The sequence below is a fragment of the Ovis aries genome, chromosome 21, assembly GCF_016772045.2.
Source record: "Ovis aries strain OAR_USU_Benz2616 breed Rambouillet chromosome 21, ARS-UI_Ramb_v3.0, whole genome shotgun sequence".
In the NCBI taxonomy this organism is placed as follows: domain Eukaryota; kingdom Metazoa; phylum Chordata; class Mammalia; order Artiodactyla; family Bovidae; genus Ovis; species Ovis aries.
This window is the reverse complement of record NC_056074.1, coordinates 39,080,450-39,097,964: the sequence shown is the minus strand read 5'-3', so window position 1 is coordinate 39,097,964 and position 17,515 is coordinate 39,080,450. Positions and strand designations below refer to the sequence as shown.

At 62.5% G+C, this 17,515-nt stretch overlaps 1 protein-coding gene across 5 annotated transcripts; it reads right to left on the bottom strand.

The window, feature by feature from the left end:
- Positions 1-1,221: 1,221 nt before the first annotated feature.
- On the bottom strand, positions 1,222-16,544 carry CCDC88B (coiled-coil domain containing 88B). 5 transcript variants are annotated; one of them, XR_006057533.2, is made up of 28 exons: positions 16,439-16,544; positions 15,967-16,109; positions 15,698-15,809; positions 15,556-15,625; positions 15,412-15,470; positions 15,228-15,311; positions 15,008-15,151; positions 14,665-14,810; positions 14,461-14,542; positions 14,149-14,307; positions 13,410-13,556; positions 13,014-13,122; positions 12,474-12,610; positions 11,050-12,171; positions 7,610-7,737; positions 7,415-7,532; positions 6,777-6,872; positions 6,536-6,676; positions 5,943-6,199; positions 5,473-5,616; positions 5,072-5,258; positions 4,772-4,917; positions 4,457-4,555; positions 4,093-4,259; positions 3,323-3,529; positions 3,124-3,192; positions 1,760-1,868; positions 1,222-1,349 (listed from the first exon to the last, which is right to left on the bottom strand). XR_006057533.2 is itself a non-coding variant. In XM_027959606.3 (27 exons), exons 1-27 carry the CDS (start codon positions 16,496-16,498, stop codon positions 1,813-1,815), a joined length of 4,389 nt encoding a protein of 1,462 aa, XP_027815407.2. In that variant the 5' UTR covers positions 16,499-16,544; the 3' UTR covers positions 1,378-1,812. The 5 variants fall into 5 exon arrangements, 4 of the variants coding, with proteins under 4 accessions (XP_027815407.2, XP_042094218.1, XP_042094217.1 ...); XM_027959606.3 differs by lacking the exon at positions 1,222-1,349 and having other exon boundaries at positions 1,378-1,868; XM_042238284.2 differs by lacking the exons at positions 1,222-1,349; positions 15,967-16,109 and having other exon boundaries at positions 1,378-1,868.
- Positions 16,545-17,515: the final 971 nt, after the last annotated feature.

Genomic DNA, 17,515 nt, shown 5'->3' with positions numbered 1-17,515 from the left:
TCAGTCCCCTTGACGGATGAGCAGTGTGAGGCCACAGGCCACTTCATCCAGCTCTTGCCTCCATAGCCCCAGCCCTGCACGCCTCACTCAGTGTGTCTCTTTGCTCTTGGTGCTGGGCAGGCTAAGAGGGTCCCAGAAGCCACGTGGCCCAGCCCAGCTTCCTGTCTGTATTCCCTGCCACTGGCGAAGCCCTCTTCCCTGTGGACTTGACTTTGCAGGGGAGGCCTGGTGGGGGGAAGGCACCCTGAGGGCCGGGCCTTGTCTCTGGGCTCCCCCTACCCATGAGGGTGCCTACAGGAGGCACTGAGAGGGAGCCCAGCCCGGCCTCCAGCAGACATGGGCGGCCTGTTTTCTGACCGAATTTCTCTAGAGCGAGCAGACCTTTAAAAGCACCTCAGGGAACTCCCTGGTGGTCCAGTGGTTAGGGTGTGGCTCTGCCCCCGTCGTCCCCAAGCCTGGTACAGAGTGGACCCCAAAAAGGGGTGTCAGAGCCACATAGGGATGCCCTCCCCCACCATCAGACTCAGCGCCCCTGGCCAGCCGGTCCTCCAGAGCCTCATCTCCCTCCCTGACAGCTGACAGGGGCCACCAACGGTGGGGCGGCCATCAGAGCCCCCACCCGGAGGCCCTATGGGAATGGGGCTTCCAGCTGCTCAGACCCCCTGGAGGCCACGGGGTGTCCACTCCCATGCCACCGACCTCAGAAACTCAGTCTGACAAGGGCAGAGCAGCGGGTGAGCCCCAAGGGGAGGGTTGTGGAAACCCAGTGAGTCAGGCTACATAGGTCACCCTGGGGAGGCAGGCCTGGTCACCCCTCCCAGCTCTTGCCACCCCCAGATTCAGGCTGCCTCACCTCAGCCGGGCAGCCCCACCCTACTTGGGGCGGCCCCAGGTGCCCTGACTCACGTCCTGTGGCCCTGTCGCCCAGCCCAGTTGCTCCCCTCCCAGGCATCAGTCATCCAAGAGGCCCTGGTCAGAGACCCCCGGCATCCTTCCCAGCTCCACAATAGCGCCTCACTGCCCCCAGGCTGTAAACTCCCCGGGGAGGGGCTCAGCCCCAAAGGGGTGGAGATGAGAGGATGAGGAGGCAGGAAGCAGTAAAAGGAGAGAAGGGGGTGCAGGACAGGGTGGGCGCAGGCCCTCTGAGTATTTCACTGCCCCCTCTCAGGAGCCCAGGCCCAGACCCCCACCCACTGCTGGCCGCTCAGAGCCTCCCCACCAGCCCAACCGGCCCCTCCCCTGAGGAAAGCCCTTTGCTGCCCCATGCAGGGCAAGGAAGCCAATAGCTACCAGGCCCCTGTCAGCAGAGAACTCCAGGCCCCACGTCCCTGGCAGCGAGTGGCTCCTGGCTGTGGCCGGTAGACACAGAGCGCAGAGTAAGTGGTTGCATCCCAGTTTTATTCTCCTGTCCCTCACATCTGAGCCAAGGTTCAGAAATGGACCGAGGTCACCGTCCTCAGGGAATGGTCCTTGGCTCCCCTCCTGGGCCGGGCTGGGGGCTCTCTTGCCCACTCCTGCCTGCCTCCCTCAGCTGAGAGCTTCCCCGGGGACCGCCTCCTCAGGGATGGCTGCAGGGCCGAGCCCCAACAGTGAGCTGTTTGTGGGGGCCAGCCGTCCCCCCTGTCCACAAATTCATCCCAGCTCCAGCTCCGGCCCCCACTGCAGGCCGTGGAGGATCCGGGGGCCCAGGTCTCCTTGTCCAAGGACTCGCCGTGAGTGCCCTGCCTCCCCACATTATTGGGCTGCCTGGGGTCCCCACCGAGACTCCAGTGCTGAGAACACTCCGCTCCCAAGCTCTCCATCCATGCGGTGTCACTGGCTGAGAGAAGGGGCGAGAGTTCGCTTCTCCGGTTCCTGTACCTCGAGGCCTGGAGGGAAAAGCTCAGCTCAGGCTTACCCTCTCCAAGGGGCTCCCAGCCGCCTGGCCGAGCCTCGAACATACCATGCCTTCGCTTCAGCTCTTCCCTCTGCCAGGAACTCAATTCCCCAGACACACGGACAGGACACACCCTCACCTCCAAGCCTTTGCTTCAGCTTCACCTCCTCTCGGAGGCCTGCCCTGAGCTCCCTACCTGACCTCGCCACCTGCCCACCCGGGGCTCCTGATCTCACCCATCTTGCTCTCCTTTTTTTCCCCAGGACACTGTCACCTCCTAATACTGTAGGGCTGAGCTCCCCAGGACAGGACTGGGCACCTGAGATGTGGCCAGTCTGAACTGCAGTGTGCTTGGGTGTAAAATACCACTGGACTTCAGACTTAGTGTGAAAAAAATGAACTATCTCATTAAGGATTTTTTACACTGACTACATGTCTAAAATGGTAATAGTTTAGGCATACTGAGTTAAACAAAATATATTACTATTCTAATATTAATATATGCTGTGATATTGAAATGTATTAATATATAATATCAATATTAATATGTATTAATAGAGTATGTTGGTGTGTTGATGTATAATTTATTAAATGTATTAAATATATATAATATATAGTATATTAAATATATACCATATATTTATATATTAATATGCTGCTACTGCTGCTGCTAAGTTGCTTCAGTCGTGTCTGACTCTGTGCGACCCCATAGACGGCAGCCCACCAGTTACCATTTCCTTCTCCAATTAATATGCTAATATTAATTAATTTTACATGTCTCATTACTTCCTCTGATGGGGGTTTCCCTGGTGGCTCAGGTGGTAAAGAGTCTGCCTGCAATGCGGGAGACCCAGGTTTGATCCCTGGGCCAGGAAGATCCCCTGGAAAAGGAAATGGCAACCTATGCCAGTATCCTTGCCTGGGAAATCCCATGGACGGAGGACGCTGGCAGACTACAGTCCATGGGGGTCACAAAGATCCTCTGATGAGGCTACCTAAACATTTTAAACCACACATGGAGCTCACGTCATAGTTCTATTGGACAAGCTATTGTAGATAATTATTTTTATGCATATCATGAGCTGTCTCCCAGCTCCCCATACCAGAACGTTCTCTGTTATATTCCCAAGTAACACGTCACCTGGCATTCCAGAAAGGCTCATGGTCAAATGAGTGAATGGGTGAATGAGGCCTGCCAGGGGCCCAGGAAGGGCAAACACCCGCCTTCCTCCCAGGCCCTCACTCACTCTCTCTGTTGGCATCTGCTTCGTGTTCCGCCAGGGTCTCGATGGAGCCGCCCCATCCCACGCCAGGTCCTGGGGGCACAAGGTGGCCACTGGGCCATGAGGGCCAGAACAGAGGCAGCAGGATGGGAGACACAGGAGCCAGGAGGGAAGCCCCCTCCCCCAGGGAGCCAGAGGGCCCCCAGGGACCCTTCTCCCTCACCTTTGCCATGGGAGCCGGGTGCCCCCAGGGGCCCTGGGCGCCGCTGTCGGAATCGCTGCCGGGGGGTATCCCCAGGACTGAATGACTCAGAGCTTCGCCCCACGGGGAATCTTGAGCTGAGTTTCCGCCGCTGCCCACCCGCCAGTGTCTCATCCCGCAGACACAGGGAGCTCTGTGCCCGGCGCATGGGTGCCGGTGAGGGGGACCCTGCAAGAGGCAAGGGTGGGGGGAGGTGTCCGAGCAGTGCTGGGAGAGCTGGGGGGGGGCGGGGGGGGCGGGACTGTCAGGAGGAAGCCGAGTGGGCGCCACAGGGGACACGAGGCTGCAGAGATGGGGGCTGGGAGTGGGGGCGGGCAAGGTTGAATGGATGGAGGTGGCGACTGGAGGCAGGACCCTGTGCTGGCTCTGACACTAACTCACTGTGTGACCTTGGGCAAGGTGCTTCCCCTCCCTGGGCCTCGGCTTCCTCGTCTGCTGTCTGGGATAAGTGATCTCTGACTAAAGTCCCTGCTGCTCCGAGGTCCTAGGCACCGCTCTGGATGGGTAGGACCGGGTGGGTAGCAGTGCGGGCGGGAGGGAGGTGCCAGCCGAGAGGGACACAGCAGGGACCCAGGGCAGAGAGTCACCAGAACCATCTGATGGGGGGAGGGCGGCGGGGGGGGGGGGGGGGAGCTGCAGCAGGAAAGGCCAGTAGGGAACACATGCGCAAGCCACACAGGAAGACCAGGGGCACTGGCAAGCCCCTGGGGACAGCAGGGCCCCAGACCCACCTGTCCCATCCGCCTCCCTGCCCTCGGGGAGCTCCGTCTCTGGGGGGCCCCCCAGGCTCTCAGTGCTGCCAGCCCCATCGGCCCCCAGGCGCGGCCCCCCATGGGGGCCCCCCTCCCGCCGGGGCCGCATCAGCCTCTTCACCTTGTCTGCCAGCCAGCTGCCCTTCCTGGGGGCAAGAGGGCACAAGAGGTGGGGTCAGGCCAGGGAGGAAGGAGGGCAAGAGGGCCATGTCGGGGGTGGCAGAGGCCAGGCCAACCCTCACTTGGGCCTGGACCCGGGCTAGGCCAGGGCTCAGAGGGCAGGGCAGGGCAGGGGCAAGGTAGGGAACACCTCGGGCCCTCCAGGGTGGAGCGGCCTGCTCACTTGGTCCGGGGCAGGGGCCCAGGCTCCAGCACGCGGTACTGGTCCATGATTTTTTCCACCAGCTTCTGCTTCTCCCGGCGCAGGGCGTTGAGCTGGTCCCTGGGAGGATGGGGAAGGAGGAGGTGGACTTGAGGCCTGGGCATGAACGCAAGGTACACCCCTGCTGGTTAAACAGCAACATGCCCCAGGATGGGTTGATACACCGTGCTACCCGAGCCCCCGGGAGGTTCAGCCTCCTCTTTCCCCCAGGCCTTCCCAGGGAATCGCCCATAGAGGTCCCAAGGGGCAGCCACACCGGCCCCTGCAGCCCCTCACAGGTACTCGCGCTGCTCGCGATGCAGGTGGTCCCGGCTCTCCAGGCTGCGCTCCAGGAGCTCCCGGTTCTCCCTGCTCAGCGCCTGCACCTCGGCCAGCAGCTGCCGGTTCTCCTCTTCCTGGGCGCTCCGGAGCTCTGTCAACAGCTGTCACAGGCAGACGGCAGGACAAACAAGCGGGGGCGGTGGGGGACGCTTAACCGGGCTCAGGGCAGCTGCCTTCCACCCGATTCTGGATCTTTCCAACCCCACCCTCCCCTGCAGCCGCTCTCCCTCCCCTGCCACCCACCCCTCACCACACCTCGCACTGTGTGGTCAGCCGGCAGGCACTCAAGTCCAGCTGCTGGTTGGACTCCCGCAGTCGCTGGCTCTGGGCCTCCAGCTGTGCCCGCTCCAGCTCCAGCCTCGCCAGCCGGCCCCGCAGCTCCCCGCGTTCCCCCTGTAACTCCCCGCGCTCCCGGGACACCTCCGCCAGCATCATCTGAGCCCTGCAGAGGCAGGGAGACCTGCTTTCCAAGAGGAACACCCCACCCCCCCGGCCCACCTCAACTGGGCCATTCATGATGGCAGAGGAACCAAAACGAGGAGAGGAGGCAAAGCGGGACCCCGTGGGGAAAGGGACTAAATCACCATCAACCCACTTCGCAGATGGGAACACTGAGAACTGGCCGAGGCGGGGAGGGGCTGTGCCCAGGCTGGTACCTGTCATGCTCGCTCTGCAGCCTCCGGAGCTCCTCCTCCAGGCCCCGCTGCCGATGCCCGTCCTGCACCAGGCGTTCACGCTCTGCCAGCAGGGCCACCTCCTGCGCCTCCACGTTGGCCTTCTGGGCCTGCAGCTGTTCGTGCCTGCGATGAATCAGGGGCTCAGGGGGCTGCAAGGACCGGGGCCAGGGCAAGCAGGCAGCTGGACCATCTGGAAGTCCTCCATCTCCTAAGCATAGGCCCCAGGGGGCAAAGCCACGGGGCAGAATGCTGTGCTGGGTGCCCACCACTCCGGACCACCGATGAAGCTCCAGGGTGATCCCACCCTGGAAGTGCAGAGAGCCCTGCCGCACAAGAGGGCACAGCCAGGGAGAGGGGCCTGCTGGTGGTTCCCAGGGAACAGGGAGCCTGCTCTGGGCGGACAAGGGGCACCCGGGAGAGGAGCTGCGAGCTTGGAGGGGGCTGCTCACCGGCCCTGCAGCTCCCGATGGGCCAGCTCCAGCGCCCGCATGTTGGCCTTGAGGTCGCGGTGCCGGGCCAGCAGCCCCTCCAGCTCAGCCTCCTGCCGCCGCTGCAGCTGCGCCAGGGCCTCGTGGTCCCGCAGCAGGGCCTGCTGCTGCCCGCGGGTCTCCTCCTGGGAGCGCCGCGCTGCCTGCACCTCCTCCTCCAGCAGCCCCAGCTTCCTGTGCAGCTCCTGGCCCTGGGTCTCCAGTACAGACTTCTCGGCCTAGGCCAGAGGGGAGAGCGGGGTGAGGGGCTGCTGTGGGGGGCCATCCCAGGCTGGAAAGGGGGGTAAGGGACAGGGGGCAGAAGGCAGAGGGCGGAGGAAAGGAGAGAGAACCATCGGGTGGGGGCCAAGGGCCAGTGGCACAAGGCTAGGACGGGACAGATGGGGCTGGGGTCGGGGCAGGGAAAGCCAGAGGGACGGATGGCCGGCCGTGGAGGGGAGGGCTCCTGGAGAGGGGGTGAAAGGGGCACTGATGGGGGGCTGGAGGCCGGCAGGCGTAGGAGCAGGGGTCAGGTGGAGGGCCGTGGGCGGGAAGGGATGGGGGGCCGGGCCCACCTGCAGCCGGCTGCTGTTCTCCTGGGCCCTCTGACTCTGCAGCAGCAGCTCCTGGGCGCGTTCCTGCAGGCTCCCCAGCTGCCCCTCCAGGTGCTGCAGCTGGCCCTGCAGAGCAGCCTTCTCAGCTGCCAGCGTGGCATTCTGTTGGGGGGTTGGAGGGAGGTGATTAGCAGGGGCCCGGGTCTCTGGGGCACTGCCCCCTGCCCCCCCAGCCCCGCGCCCACCACAGCCTGACACTCACACTGCGCTCCACCTCGATGAGCCGCACGCTCTGGGCCTCCGTGCCCTTGAGCTCCGTTTGCTCCTGGGGCCCCAATCCCGCGGCACCCTGGCGCAGCTGTAAGGAGAGACCCTGGGAGGTCACACGAGGGCATCGCAGGGGTCTGGGGGCAGCCCAACAAACCTCCCTTGGCAATCCCACAGCTGCCGGCTGGGCGGTCTGCTGGGGGCCCACTGGCTATGTTCTTGTCTCCTTCCCAAGTGGACAGCGAGCCCCCCGAGGGCAGTGGCAGCCTGGTACGGGGCCCGCACCACACCAGGGCCAAGCCGGTGTGCAACAAGAGAGTCAGAAATGATCCCTAATTTATGACTGTTGGCGCTGAGCTCAGGAAGTGGTGGGGCCCCCGCAGGAGAGACACAGCAGGTGCCTCAGAGTCAAGCAGCCAGGCTCAGTCAGGTTGAAGAATGGAAGCAACAAGGCCTGGACAGAGCTACCTGGCTCCCAGCACAGCACTTCTTCCTAGAGACCCTGAAAGGGCGCGCAAGGCAAGCGACTGGCCAAGAACTGAGGGGCAAGACAAGAGGGGGGCCCTGAAATACCTACCCGAGGATGGAGACAGGGGTGGGCTCAGGCCCCAGGAACCCGGGCGATGGCCTCACCTTGAACAGCTCGTCCTCCAACAGCAGGGCCCTCTTTCTGAGCTCCATCAGCGCCTCCTCCTTGCTGGTGGCCGCCGCCTGCAGCTCAGCTTCCAGCCGCTGCTCCAGGCCCTGGTACCTGCCGGGAGAAGTCTTAGCACCCAGCCCTCCCCAAGTCTTTACCTGCCCCTCTCTGCCCCTTGGAGAGTGCTCCACCTCTGGTGCTGGAACTCCTGTTCCCGCAGAAATTCCTGGCGTTCCAGGGCTGCCCGTTCCAGCTCATTCTGCAGACGCTCCAGTCGGGCCCCCAGCTCCCGGCCCCGCACCACGGCCTTCTCCAGCTCCTGAGGGCAGGCAGAGCAGACTCAGGGCCAGAAGGGTAGACCTCCACCCTCACCAGGCCTGAGCGTCAGGAGACCTGGCCTTCTGTCCTTGATCTGTCACCCTGAGCAAATATCTCTGGGCCTCTACGCCCTGATCTGTAAAATGGGAGCAAAGCCTGATGGCCTTGCAGACGGGGTATGAGAGAGCCGGGGATTATAAGCCTGCCAGGGAGTGAGGGGAGCCCCTGGGCCAGGGCTCAGAGACGCTCGCTGGGCACATGTCTTCACCTCTTTGAATCCATGGTTCCTCATGTGCCCAGTGACAGCTGGATGCTCCCTGCGTGCTGAGGCCACACGGGGCAGGTGAGGGGAAGAGGTGCTCAGAGGCGGCGGGTCTGGAGAGTACTCTCAGCCACAGGGGGATGGCCACAAAGGGCAGGAACCTGGTAAAGGCCAGGCCTAACCACAGTGGGAGCTGGGAAGGGGAGGGCCAGGATGCTTGCTGCTGGCCAGGCCTGTGGCGGTTGGGCCATACCATTGAGGAAGTGGGTGGGAGACCCGCTCTGGCCTGTGGCCCCCGCCCCCAGAGTGGTAGATTGAACCATTCTGAGGTTCAGGGTGGGGGTGGAGGGGCTCCAGCAGGACGAAACCATGGGGAAGGGCCAACCATGACAACCGCCCACCAAGTCCTGCCCTTGGAAATGGAGCCTACCCATCTTTGCTCTGATCTTCCTGGCTTAGCAACTCCACCCGGGCCAGCCCCTACGGTCACTGCACTTCCAGGTGGCTACTGCCTCTCGCTGAAAAACTAAAAGTCCCACTAAACTTTGATGCCCACAGCCCCCAGCCACAAGAGCCCCAGGACGGAAAACAGGGATGCCCACGAAGACCCGCATCTCAGGCGGGACCCCTGCCCTGCCCCCTCCAGGCCCCGGCCACAGCCCCCAGGGCTCCAGCCACTGTGCCTCCGCCCCCACCGACCCCTGCAGTGGGGAGGCCCACTCGGACAACCCCCTTGGCCCCTGGTTCCCTCACCTTCCTCCCCTGGCCAGCCACCTCCCCCTGCACCACACACAGTCATCACCAGGAACGGCTCCTCCAGGAAATCTCACAAAATTCCCCTTTGTCCTTAATGTCTTCCACCCTCTTGGTCCTCAGAGCCAGCTCTTTTGGCCAGCCAGCCCTGCCAGCTCTTCCCCACCCACTGGCTGGCATTCCCTCTCCACTGATTAAGCCCATACTGAGTGCCAGGCGCTGCCCCAAGCATTCTGCGTTCATTATCTTACAGGATCTTGTGACATAGGTATCATTTTTATTCTGGTTTTACAAGTAAGGAAACGGAGACTCAGAGAGGAGTAACTGGCCCCAAGCCACACAGCTGAGTAGGGGAGCTGAGCTATAACCCAGATCTATCTGCCAGCATCTCTCAGCTCCTACAGAGTGGACCCCAGAGACAAGCTCTTGGCCTTACCCTCTCACCCACACTCTCAATTCTCACATGCCCCAGACCAAGCCAACAGCATGTTCCTGACTCCTCACCGTCAGGAGGTGTCTCGGAGCAAATAACTTCTCCTCTCTGAACCTCAGTGTCCTGCTCTGTGCAACAAGGAACCTGCTCAGCTTCCAGAAGATCTGATACTTCCCAAGTGGTACCAATGGTAAAGAATCTGCTGCCAATGGAGGAGATGCAAGAGATGCAGGTTTAATCCCTGAGTCGGGAAGATCCCCTGGAGTAGGAAGTGGCAACCCACTCCAGTATTCTTGCCTGGAAGCTTCCATGGACAGAAGAGCCTGGCGAGCTACAGTCCGTGGGGTCACAAAAGGTCAGACGTGACTGAACACGCGCGTGCTGCAGCATACCCTCGCCCCAGCCCTGGGCCGCACTGGCCCGGACACCCATCCCCTTGCCTCACGGTCTCTTCCGCTTCCCCTGAGGGGCCTCCAACCTGCAGATCTGACTACTCTGCTCACATTATACCCTCCACTGACTCCTCGTCTTCCTCCTGAAAACAGCTGCAACTCCTCCCTTTGCTCAGAAGGAAGATGAAGCCTTGCCCAATAGGACACCTGCTTAAGGAAGTCTTCATGTCACCTCGCTCCACTCCCTGCCTCACACTCCACCCCTGCAAACGGGCCTGCTCCTCTTCCTGGCTCATTGCCACTCTCTCTACTCCTCCAGGAAGCCTTCCCTGATGAGCCCCAGCCTGAGTCCAGCGTGCTTCCTAGACCCCTACGGCTCCCCGCAGAGTCCTGTCTCCACCCCAGATGGTGAGGGTGAGTGTCTCCCAGAGGCTGCGAGTGCTGGCTGCCTAGTACAGGGCCTGGTGCCAAGAAGATGCCTGCAAACATGCTCGAATGAATGAATACAGGGGTTTCCAGGTTTTCTCTCTTCTCCAACCCCCATCCCAGCTCTGGCCAGCCACACCTGCCACTTCTTTTTCTTTCTTTTTTTGCCACGCCATGAAACTTGCAGGATCTGAGTTCCCTGACCAGGGATTGAACCTCTGCTCCCTGTACTGCAGGCACAGAGTCCACTGGACCACCAGGGAATTCTCTCACCTGCCACCTTGACCACGGGCACTGCCTTCCTACGGCCCCAGGTCCCCTTGTACACCAAGGTGACTCTCCCCAAATGCAGCATCACATAGGTCGGCTCACACCCTTGGGTGAATTTCCCCGTCTGGGGATGAAGTACCAATACCCACAAAACTGGCCTGACACACTTCTCCACCTACCCCCATGTTGCCCGGGCCCCTGAGCATCTCTAATACCTTCAAGTCTTTGCACTTGCTGTTCCCCCTGGATGAAATATCCTTCCCCACCTAGTGAGATCTCGATCTTTCCTTAGAACCCTCCCCGAAGCCTCCCTGCCCCGACCCTGGCATCAGTTCCCATTCCCATGGATTGCAAAGCACTCTGCCCGTGACAACCAATGTATCTTGAGCCTTTGCCCACCATGAACTAGACTCTTCACACCACTGTTTCCATCGGCCTTCCAAAGCCCCAGGAAGGCAACTATGAAGAGCACCCCCATTTTACAGAGGCAGGCACTGGGGTGCAACTGAGTAAACTGCCACAGTCAGAGAGTCAGGATTTTCACCCAGGCCATCTAGTTCCACGCCCACCACCTCCTACAGCCACCCATCAAAGGCAGGGGACATCTGCCCTAGTCCCAGGCCAGGTGCGCATTTGGGAAGTGGGAGTGGACTTTGCCCTTACCTCTCCAGACCCAGCTCAGTGCTGGGTACTCAGTGGCTGCCAATGAAATTAATAACCCCCAAACCCCGGCACCTGGCCTGGAACCCTGTCTTCTGGCCATGACCCCCACCATACCTCCTGGAGGGCCTGCGTCTCCCGGCGCTGTGTCTCAGCCTCCTCCAGGTGCTGGCGGCCCTCACCCTCCAGCACGTGCAGCCGCTCCTCGGCCTCCTCGGCCCGGGCCCGTAGCCTGGGCGCCTCTCGCTCCCACTGCCTCCGCTCGCGGCCAGCTGCTGCCAGCGCCTCCGCCAGTGCCTCTCGCTCCCGCGATGCAGCCTCCAGCTCCCGGGCAGAAGACTCCACTGCCTCCCGCAACCGGGCTAGCTCCCGGGCCTGGACCTCCACCTCCCGGTGGGCCTCAGCCTCTGCCCTCCGGGCCTGAGCCAGCTCCTCCGAGAGGCGGGCAGCCTCCGTGCCTCGGGCCTCCAGCCTCCGGGCTTGGGCCTCCAGCTCTGCTCGAAGTGCCTCAGCCTCTCGCTTCAGCCGCGCTGCCTCCTCCTGGAGGGCCTCCCGCTCGGGGACACCACTGACCAGGATCTCCTCGGGGGCCTGTGCCTCCCGGGTCCGGACTTCAGGAGCCCCTTCCAGTTTCTTCTGTGACTTTCGTTGGGTTGCATCCCCGACCAACCCCCCCAACCTCTGTTCATGCTCTCTGGCCTCTGTTTGCCCCTCGGGTAGGTCCAGCCTCTGGTCTAGGGTCCCCTGCTCCTCCAACTGCACACACAGGCTGGTCTCCGAGGGTCCCGGCTTGCTCTCTGGGTCCTCCTGTCTCACCCTCAGGGCCTCTGGCACCGACTCCCCAGTCTCTCCTCCCAGAGACAGCTGGGCCTGAATGTTAACCTCAGGACCCTGAGGTAGGGTCACAGAGGCAGGGGTCCGGAGAGGGGCTCCCAGGCCCGCCTTCTTCGGGAACTCCTGTGCCTCTGCGTCTGGGTCTGACTCCTGGGGCATGGAGTCTGCAGAGACCACGACATCTGTCTGGAGAGGCCTCTCCACCACCTGTGGGTCCAGATCAGATGCCGACCCCTCGAGGGCTGACTCAAACTCCAGGGGAGCGGGGTCCGAAGCCTGGGAGCCTTCATCTGCTGCCTGAGCAGCCAAGGCCTGGGGGCCAGGGTCTGAGGCCAGGCAAGTCTGCGGAGCTGATTCCGGCTCTCGAATCACCGAGTCTTCATTCTGCTCCTCCAGTAGGCGGGGCTAAGGGCACATGAGTTCAGTTCGTGTCTGACTCTTTGCAACCCCATGGACTGCAGCACGCAGGGCCTCCCTGTCCATCACCAACTCCCAGAGTTTACTCAAACTCACGTCCATTGAGTCGGTGATGCCACCCAACCATCTCATCCTCTGTCATCCCCTTCTCCTCCCACCTTCAATCTTTCCCAGCATCAGGGTCTTTTCAAATGAGAGCACAGGGTCTTTTCATGAGATCACATGAGAGGGATGGTCAAACCCAGAGGAGGTGGCCAGGAAGGGCCTGCTGATGGTTGGAGGGGACTCACCTGGCCACCTGGCTGCCTCTGCAGCACCCGGAGCAGGCCTCGAAGCTCCTGATTCTCCCGCTCCAGGGTCCGCAGCCGCCCAGCCTCTGCCTCCCTCACTTCATCATGTAGCGAGGGAGCCACTCCGGGCAGGGGTTCTATGGTGTGGGAGATGAGGTCAGCAAAGTCCACTCTGCTCCCTTGGGACTCCTCACATACACCCCCGCCCCTGACACCAGGCCTGGGGGAAGGGGATGGAACCAGAAGCCAATCCCACTATGAAGCAAAAGAGGGAAAGTGTTAGTTGCTCAGTCGTGTCTGACTCTGTGACCCCTTGGTCTGTTGCCCACCAGGCTCCTGTGTCCACAGGATGCTCCAGGTAAGGATACTGGAGTGGGTAGCCATTTCCTCCTCCAGGGGATCTCCCCAGCCTCGGGAATGAACCTGGGTTTCTTGCACTGCAGACATTCTTTGCTGTCTGAGCCAGCAGGGAAGCCTCAATAGCTACAGGAAACAGAGGCAGCTCCCACCCGCAGCCCTGCCGCTTGGGGCCCTGCTCACCTTCCCCAGGGGAGCCCGGGGGGTGCTCCAGGCACCGCTGAAGCTCCAGTTCCAGCTCCACATTCTCTTCTGCAAGCTGGTCCACCTGATGCCGCAGGGAGTCCAGCTCCTAGAAGGGAGAGCAGGGTCAGGCAAGCCCTCCCCGCTACGGAGAAGCCCACTGTGGGCGCTAGAGAGTCACTGGAAGGAAATGGCAACCCACTGCAGTATTCTTGCCTGGAGAATCCCATGGACAGAGGAGCCTGGCAGGCTAGAGTCTGTGGGGTCGCACGGAGTCGGACATGACTGAGTGCGCACACACACATACACAGAGGAAACAGGGAGTAGGAGTCAGTGACCACCAAAGAACCCTGGGGCCTCTGAGGTCACGGATCACTGAGTGACCGGGGGTCTCACCGCGTGGGCCTCGCCCAGCCGGGTCCGCAGCAGCAGGTTCTCGCGCTGGGTCTCGTGCAGCCGAGCACAGCGCTCCTGAGCGGCCTCCAGCTGCTCCTCCAGCAGCGCCTTGGAGGCCTCCAGAGCCCCCGAGAGCACCCGCTCCTCCTGGTGGGGAGCAGAGAGCCAGTGGCGGGATGCCCGCCCCTCCCCTCACTCCAGGCTCCCCTCCCCAACTGACCCTACACCCTAGTGGCTCTCCAGGCCCCGCCTCTCCCCTCCATCTGCCCCTCCGCCTCCAAGTTCTCTCCAGGGACCACTTCCCCAGCACCAGGCCCCGCCCTTCTCCTGTGTAGGCCCTGCCTCTTCTCAAAAACGGCCTTCCAAGGTGGCATCCTTCTAGGCCCCCACTTAGCCTAGTGTTTTAGACGTTGCCTAGGTGCTGGGGAAGTGGTGCTTCCCCAGCTTTAGACGCTGCCTCCCCTACCGCTCCCACCCTCCTCTCCAGGACCTAGCCTTGCCTAACACCTCCACCTTGCCTACCGCTCCCCTCTACCTGCCCCATCCTTCAAAGGGCCTATCCTCAGACACCCCTTCACCCCGTTATCCTAGCAACACCTGGGGCCTCCACTAAGGCCTGACTCTCGGCCAAACTCTCTCCTCTCTTGGCCCACCCTGTCCCCAGCGGCCACGCCCACCCTGTCCCTCAGAGGCCACGCCCACCCTATCCCCAGCCCCGCAGCCCGGCCTCCCGCCTCACCTCTAGCCGGCCCTTGCAGGCCTCGGCCGCCTGGAGGCGCTCTCGGCAGCGTCGCAGTTCCTCCTGCAGGCGGGGCAGGCGGCCCGCCCGTTCCCGCAGCGCCTCTGCCTCCTCGCGGTACAGCTCCGCCCGCTTGGCCTGTCCCGTCAGCGCCTGGGCCTGAGCCAGACGGGTGCGGAGTTAGGACCGGCCACCCGCCAACCAGAGGGATTGGGACGGGAAGGAACCAGGTTGGAGGAGGCAGGAGGACGGGGAAGGTGCGGGGAAGGGGTTAAGAAATGCGCGACCATGCCTGGGGACATCTGAGCGCACCTCCTGGCGGAGCCTTCGGATTTCGGCCTCCAAGCCCTGCACCTCCGCTTGGGAATCCAGCAGCAGCTCCGCTTTCTCCTCGCTAGAGGGAAGGCACGCAGGAGGGGTCTGGGGACCTGCCCCTTCCAGCCTTTTTCCTCCAGCCCTGATCCCAACTGGTACCCCATCCTGCCGCCTGCCCCCCAGGTCCCTCCCAGCACTCACAGCTCCTGCCGGAGGCGCCGCAGCTGGGCCTTGGCATTGGCCAGCTGCAGGGCCAAGTGGTGCGAGGCCCCCTCCGAGGAAATCCTGGCGGGAGCCTCAGGCAACAAGGGGGCAGGCTCACGGTCCAGCAGCAGTTCGGCCAGCCGCTGTGGGAGGTCAAGGGTCAGGAGCAGCCCTTCCCAGGACCCCCACATCTGCTCCCAATTACCCAAGCTGAATCTGGCTGTTGCAGCCCTTCGGACCCAAGACCCACAGCCCCAGCCCCACATCTGGACCCCAGTGCCCCCTTCCCCACATGTCTGGATCCCATGGTCCTCCTGTTCCTTGACCTGCCGCCGCCTACCTGGGCCCCCAGGTCGCGCTCCCGTGCCAGCTTCAGCAGGGTCCCCATCAGGCTCCGGGACAGCATCTCCAGCTCCGGAGGCGCCAGCTCCCCAGGCTCTGGCCCAGTTAGCACCAGCACCAAGCCCGCCCCTGGCTGGGTCACCTGGAACCCAGGGAGAGCAGTTCAGCCAAAGAAGAAGGGGGCCAGGTGTCCCAGAGGGCAGCCCAAGTCATGGTACCTCCTGGATGGCAGCAGCCAGCTCGCTCTGGACCTCCAGACTGAGGCCCTGGATGTGGCGGATGAACAGTTCCCGGTGCTCGCACTGCAGGAGGGTGAGGAGAGGGGCGATGAGACTGGCTCCAGAGGGCACCCCGCCCCCTCTGCAGCCAGAGCTGGACCCTGCCCTGCCTTGCGCTGCTCACCTGCACTGACGCCCCCAGCAGTAGCCTAAGTATGCCTTCCAGCTCCTCCACCGCCTCCTCTGCAGGGCGCAAGCCACAAGGGGTTAACGGGGAGGGACAGTGGGTAGAAGCAGGAAGGGGTGGAGGGGTGGTGGGGGAGAGCACCTGAGAAGGGGTCAAAGCCCAGCATCTGGAGGTCTGGGGGCGGCGACAGGATCAGCAGCTGCAGCTCCTCCTGGGGTGGAGGGGGCGGGTGATAAGAGATGGGCCTCCCCCAGGGAACAGCCTCCCCCTGCCGACCCCTCACCTGGTAGAAGTCCCTCAGTCGGCCCCACAGGTGGTTGAGGTTCCGCACCCTCCAGGCTGTGGGGTCGTCACGGCCTCTGACCATTCGAGGGCCCCCTCGGGAACTGGGAGCTCTGTGTGCACAGGGGCAATCGGTGGAAGGGAAGACTGAGGACCTGCCTCCCCTGAAGCAGGCTCTGCCAACCACCCCTCAGGCTCCTCCCCCCAGGCCGCCTGGCCCCCTCCCCTCACGGCCCACCCCACCCCAGGTCATCCTCTGATGCCCCTTACATGATCCCCAGCACCCGCAGGAGCAGGGCCCCATCGCTGAGACGCAAGAACCTCTTCTCCGGACACAGAGGCCCCTCTCCTTCCTCCTCCTCCTCCCCTTCTGGTTCCTCCGCCTCCCCCACCAGCCCGGCTAGTCCCAGCGCCTGTGGGAACACAAAGGAGTCATCTGGCCTGCCCAGGTGCAGGGGGTGGAGACCCTCACCATCAGAGTGAATCCTGAGCCCCTCTGACCTGCCGCCCTGCGCCCTGCGCCCTCCTCACCAGTTCCCTGAATGCCAGTGGCCCTGGGTCCGGACTCCTTTTCCTGCCCACAGCTGCCTGGACTTCTCTGTCCCCACTTAAGCCCACCCCTCCCCTCAGTCCCTTTCCCACCCCCAACGCCCCACTCTGCCCTCTCTCCCCCCACCGCCACACCAGCCCCTCCCTGCTGCTCGTTTCCTCTCCCCAGACCCCCCTCCCACTGCCCTCTCACCCAGGTGGCCAGGCTGCCACTCAGGAAGTCTCTGATCCTGGGCCCCTTGCCCCCATCCATGACGGGGTCAGGGTGTTGGTCCTACTGCGGCAGCTACACCTGCCCTGAGAGGAAGAGGAAGTCCCCGAGTGGGGGATCCCAGGCCCAGCCACAGACACCCTGTGCCGCTTCCTCCTTCCGGGTGCTGGCGGGCCTATGCACCCCCAGAGTCCTGCCGCAGCCCCTCTTTCGCCACTCCACATCCTCCCAGCATCTCGGGCAGGGCCGGCCCAGAGGTCAGCCAGGGAAGGTGGAGTCAGGGCCACCCAGGAGCAAGGCCCACCACTCCCCTGCCTCCATGGACAATGGCGGTTGAGTCCTCCCTTTATCTGGGCCTTGGTTGCCCAACTTGAAACCGAAGAGAGTGACCTCAGCCCTGCATCTTCCAGGGCCCCAGAAAGGGTTCCAGGCCTTATGTGGTGACTCTAGGCACCCGCAGTGCATCTTCCAACTTGCCTGGCTTTCCTTTCTCAAACTTACCAAACCACCCTCCCAACCTGTGACTCTTGGGAGGGGCCGCCTCCCATGTCAAGCCTCCTCTGAATCCCCACCAGAAGTGAGTACCCCTCCTCAGACCCCACCCTCCCCCAGCCTCTTTATACACCAGACTGAGACAGGACGTCTGCTCCATGTGCTAGTGACCTCGCAAGCCTTGATTTCCCATCTGTAAAAGAAGTGGGTTAGAGTCCAGCATCTGAGGGATGCAGTTCAATGCAGAGACCAGTGGCGTGTCTTGGGGATAAACCAGAATACCCCAGTTTCCCCACTGCTCACTAGAGGGCGCCGTGTGGCACACTGCTGGGTACCGAGATGTAGTAAAAAGTCACATTGTCCCCCCCCTGTCACGCTGGGGAGACAGCTATGCAGAAAGTCGCACACACACCCAAAAGGTAATGTTGCAGCTGTGCTACATGCTCTGACAGGGAAGGGATTTGACTTCAGTGGGATGATCAGGAGACACATGGTAGGGAGGAGGCCAGGGACAGTGCAGCTGAGATCAGGGATGACTGGGATAAGCAGGTGACATGAGGATTAAGG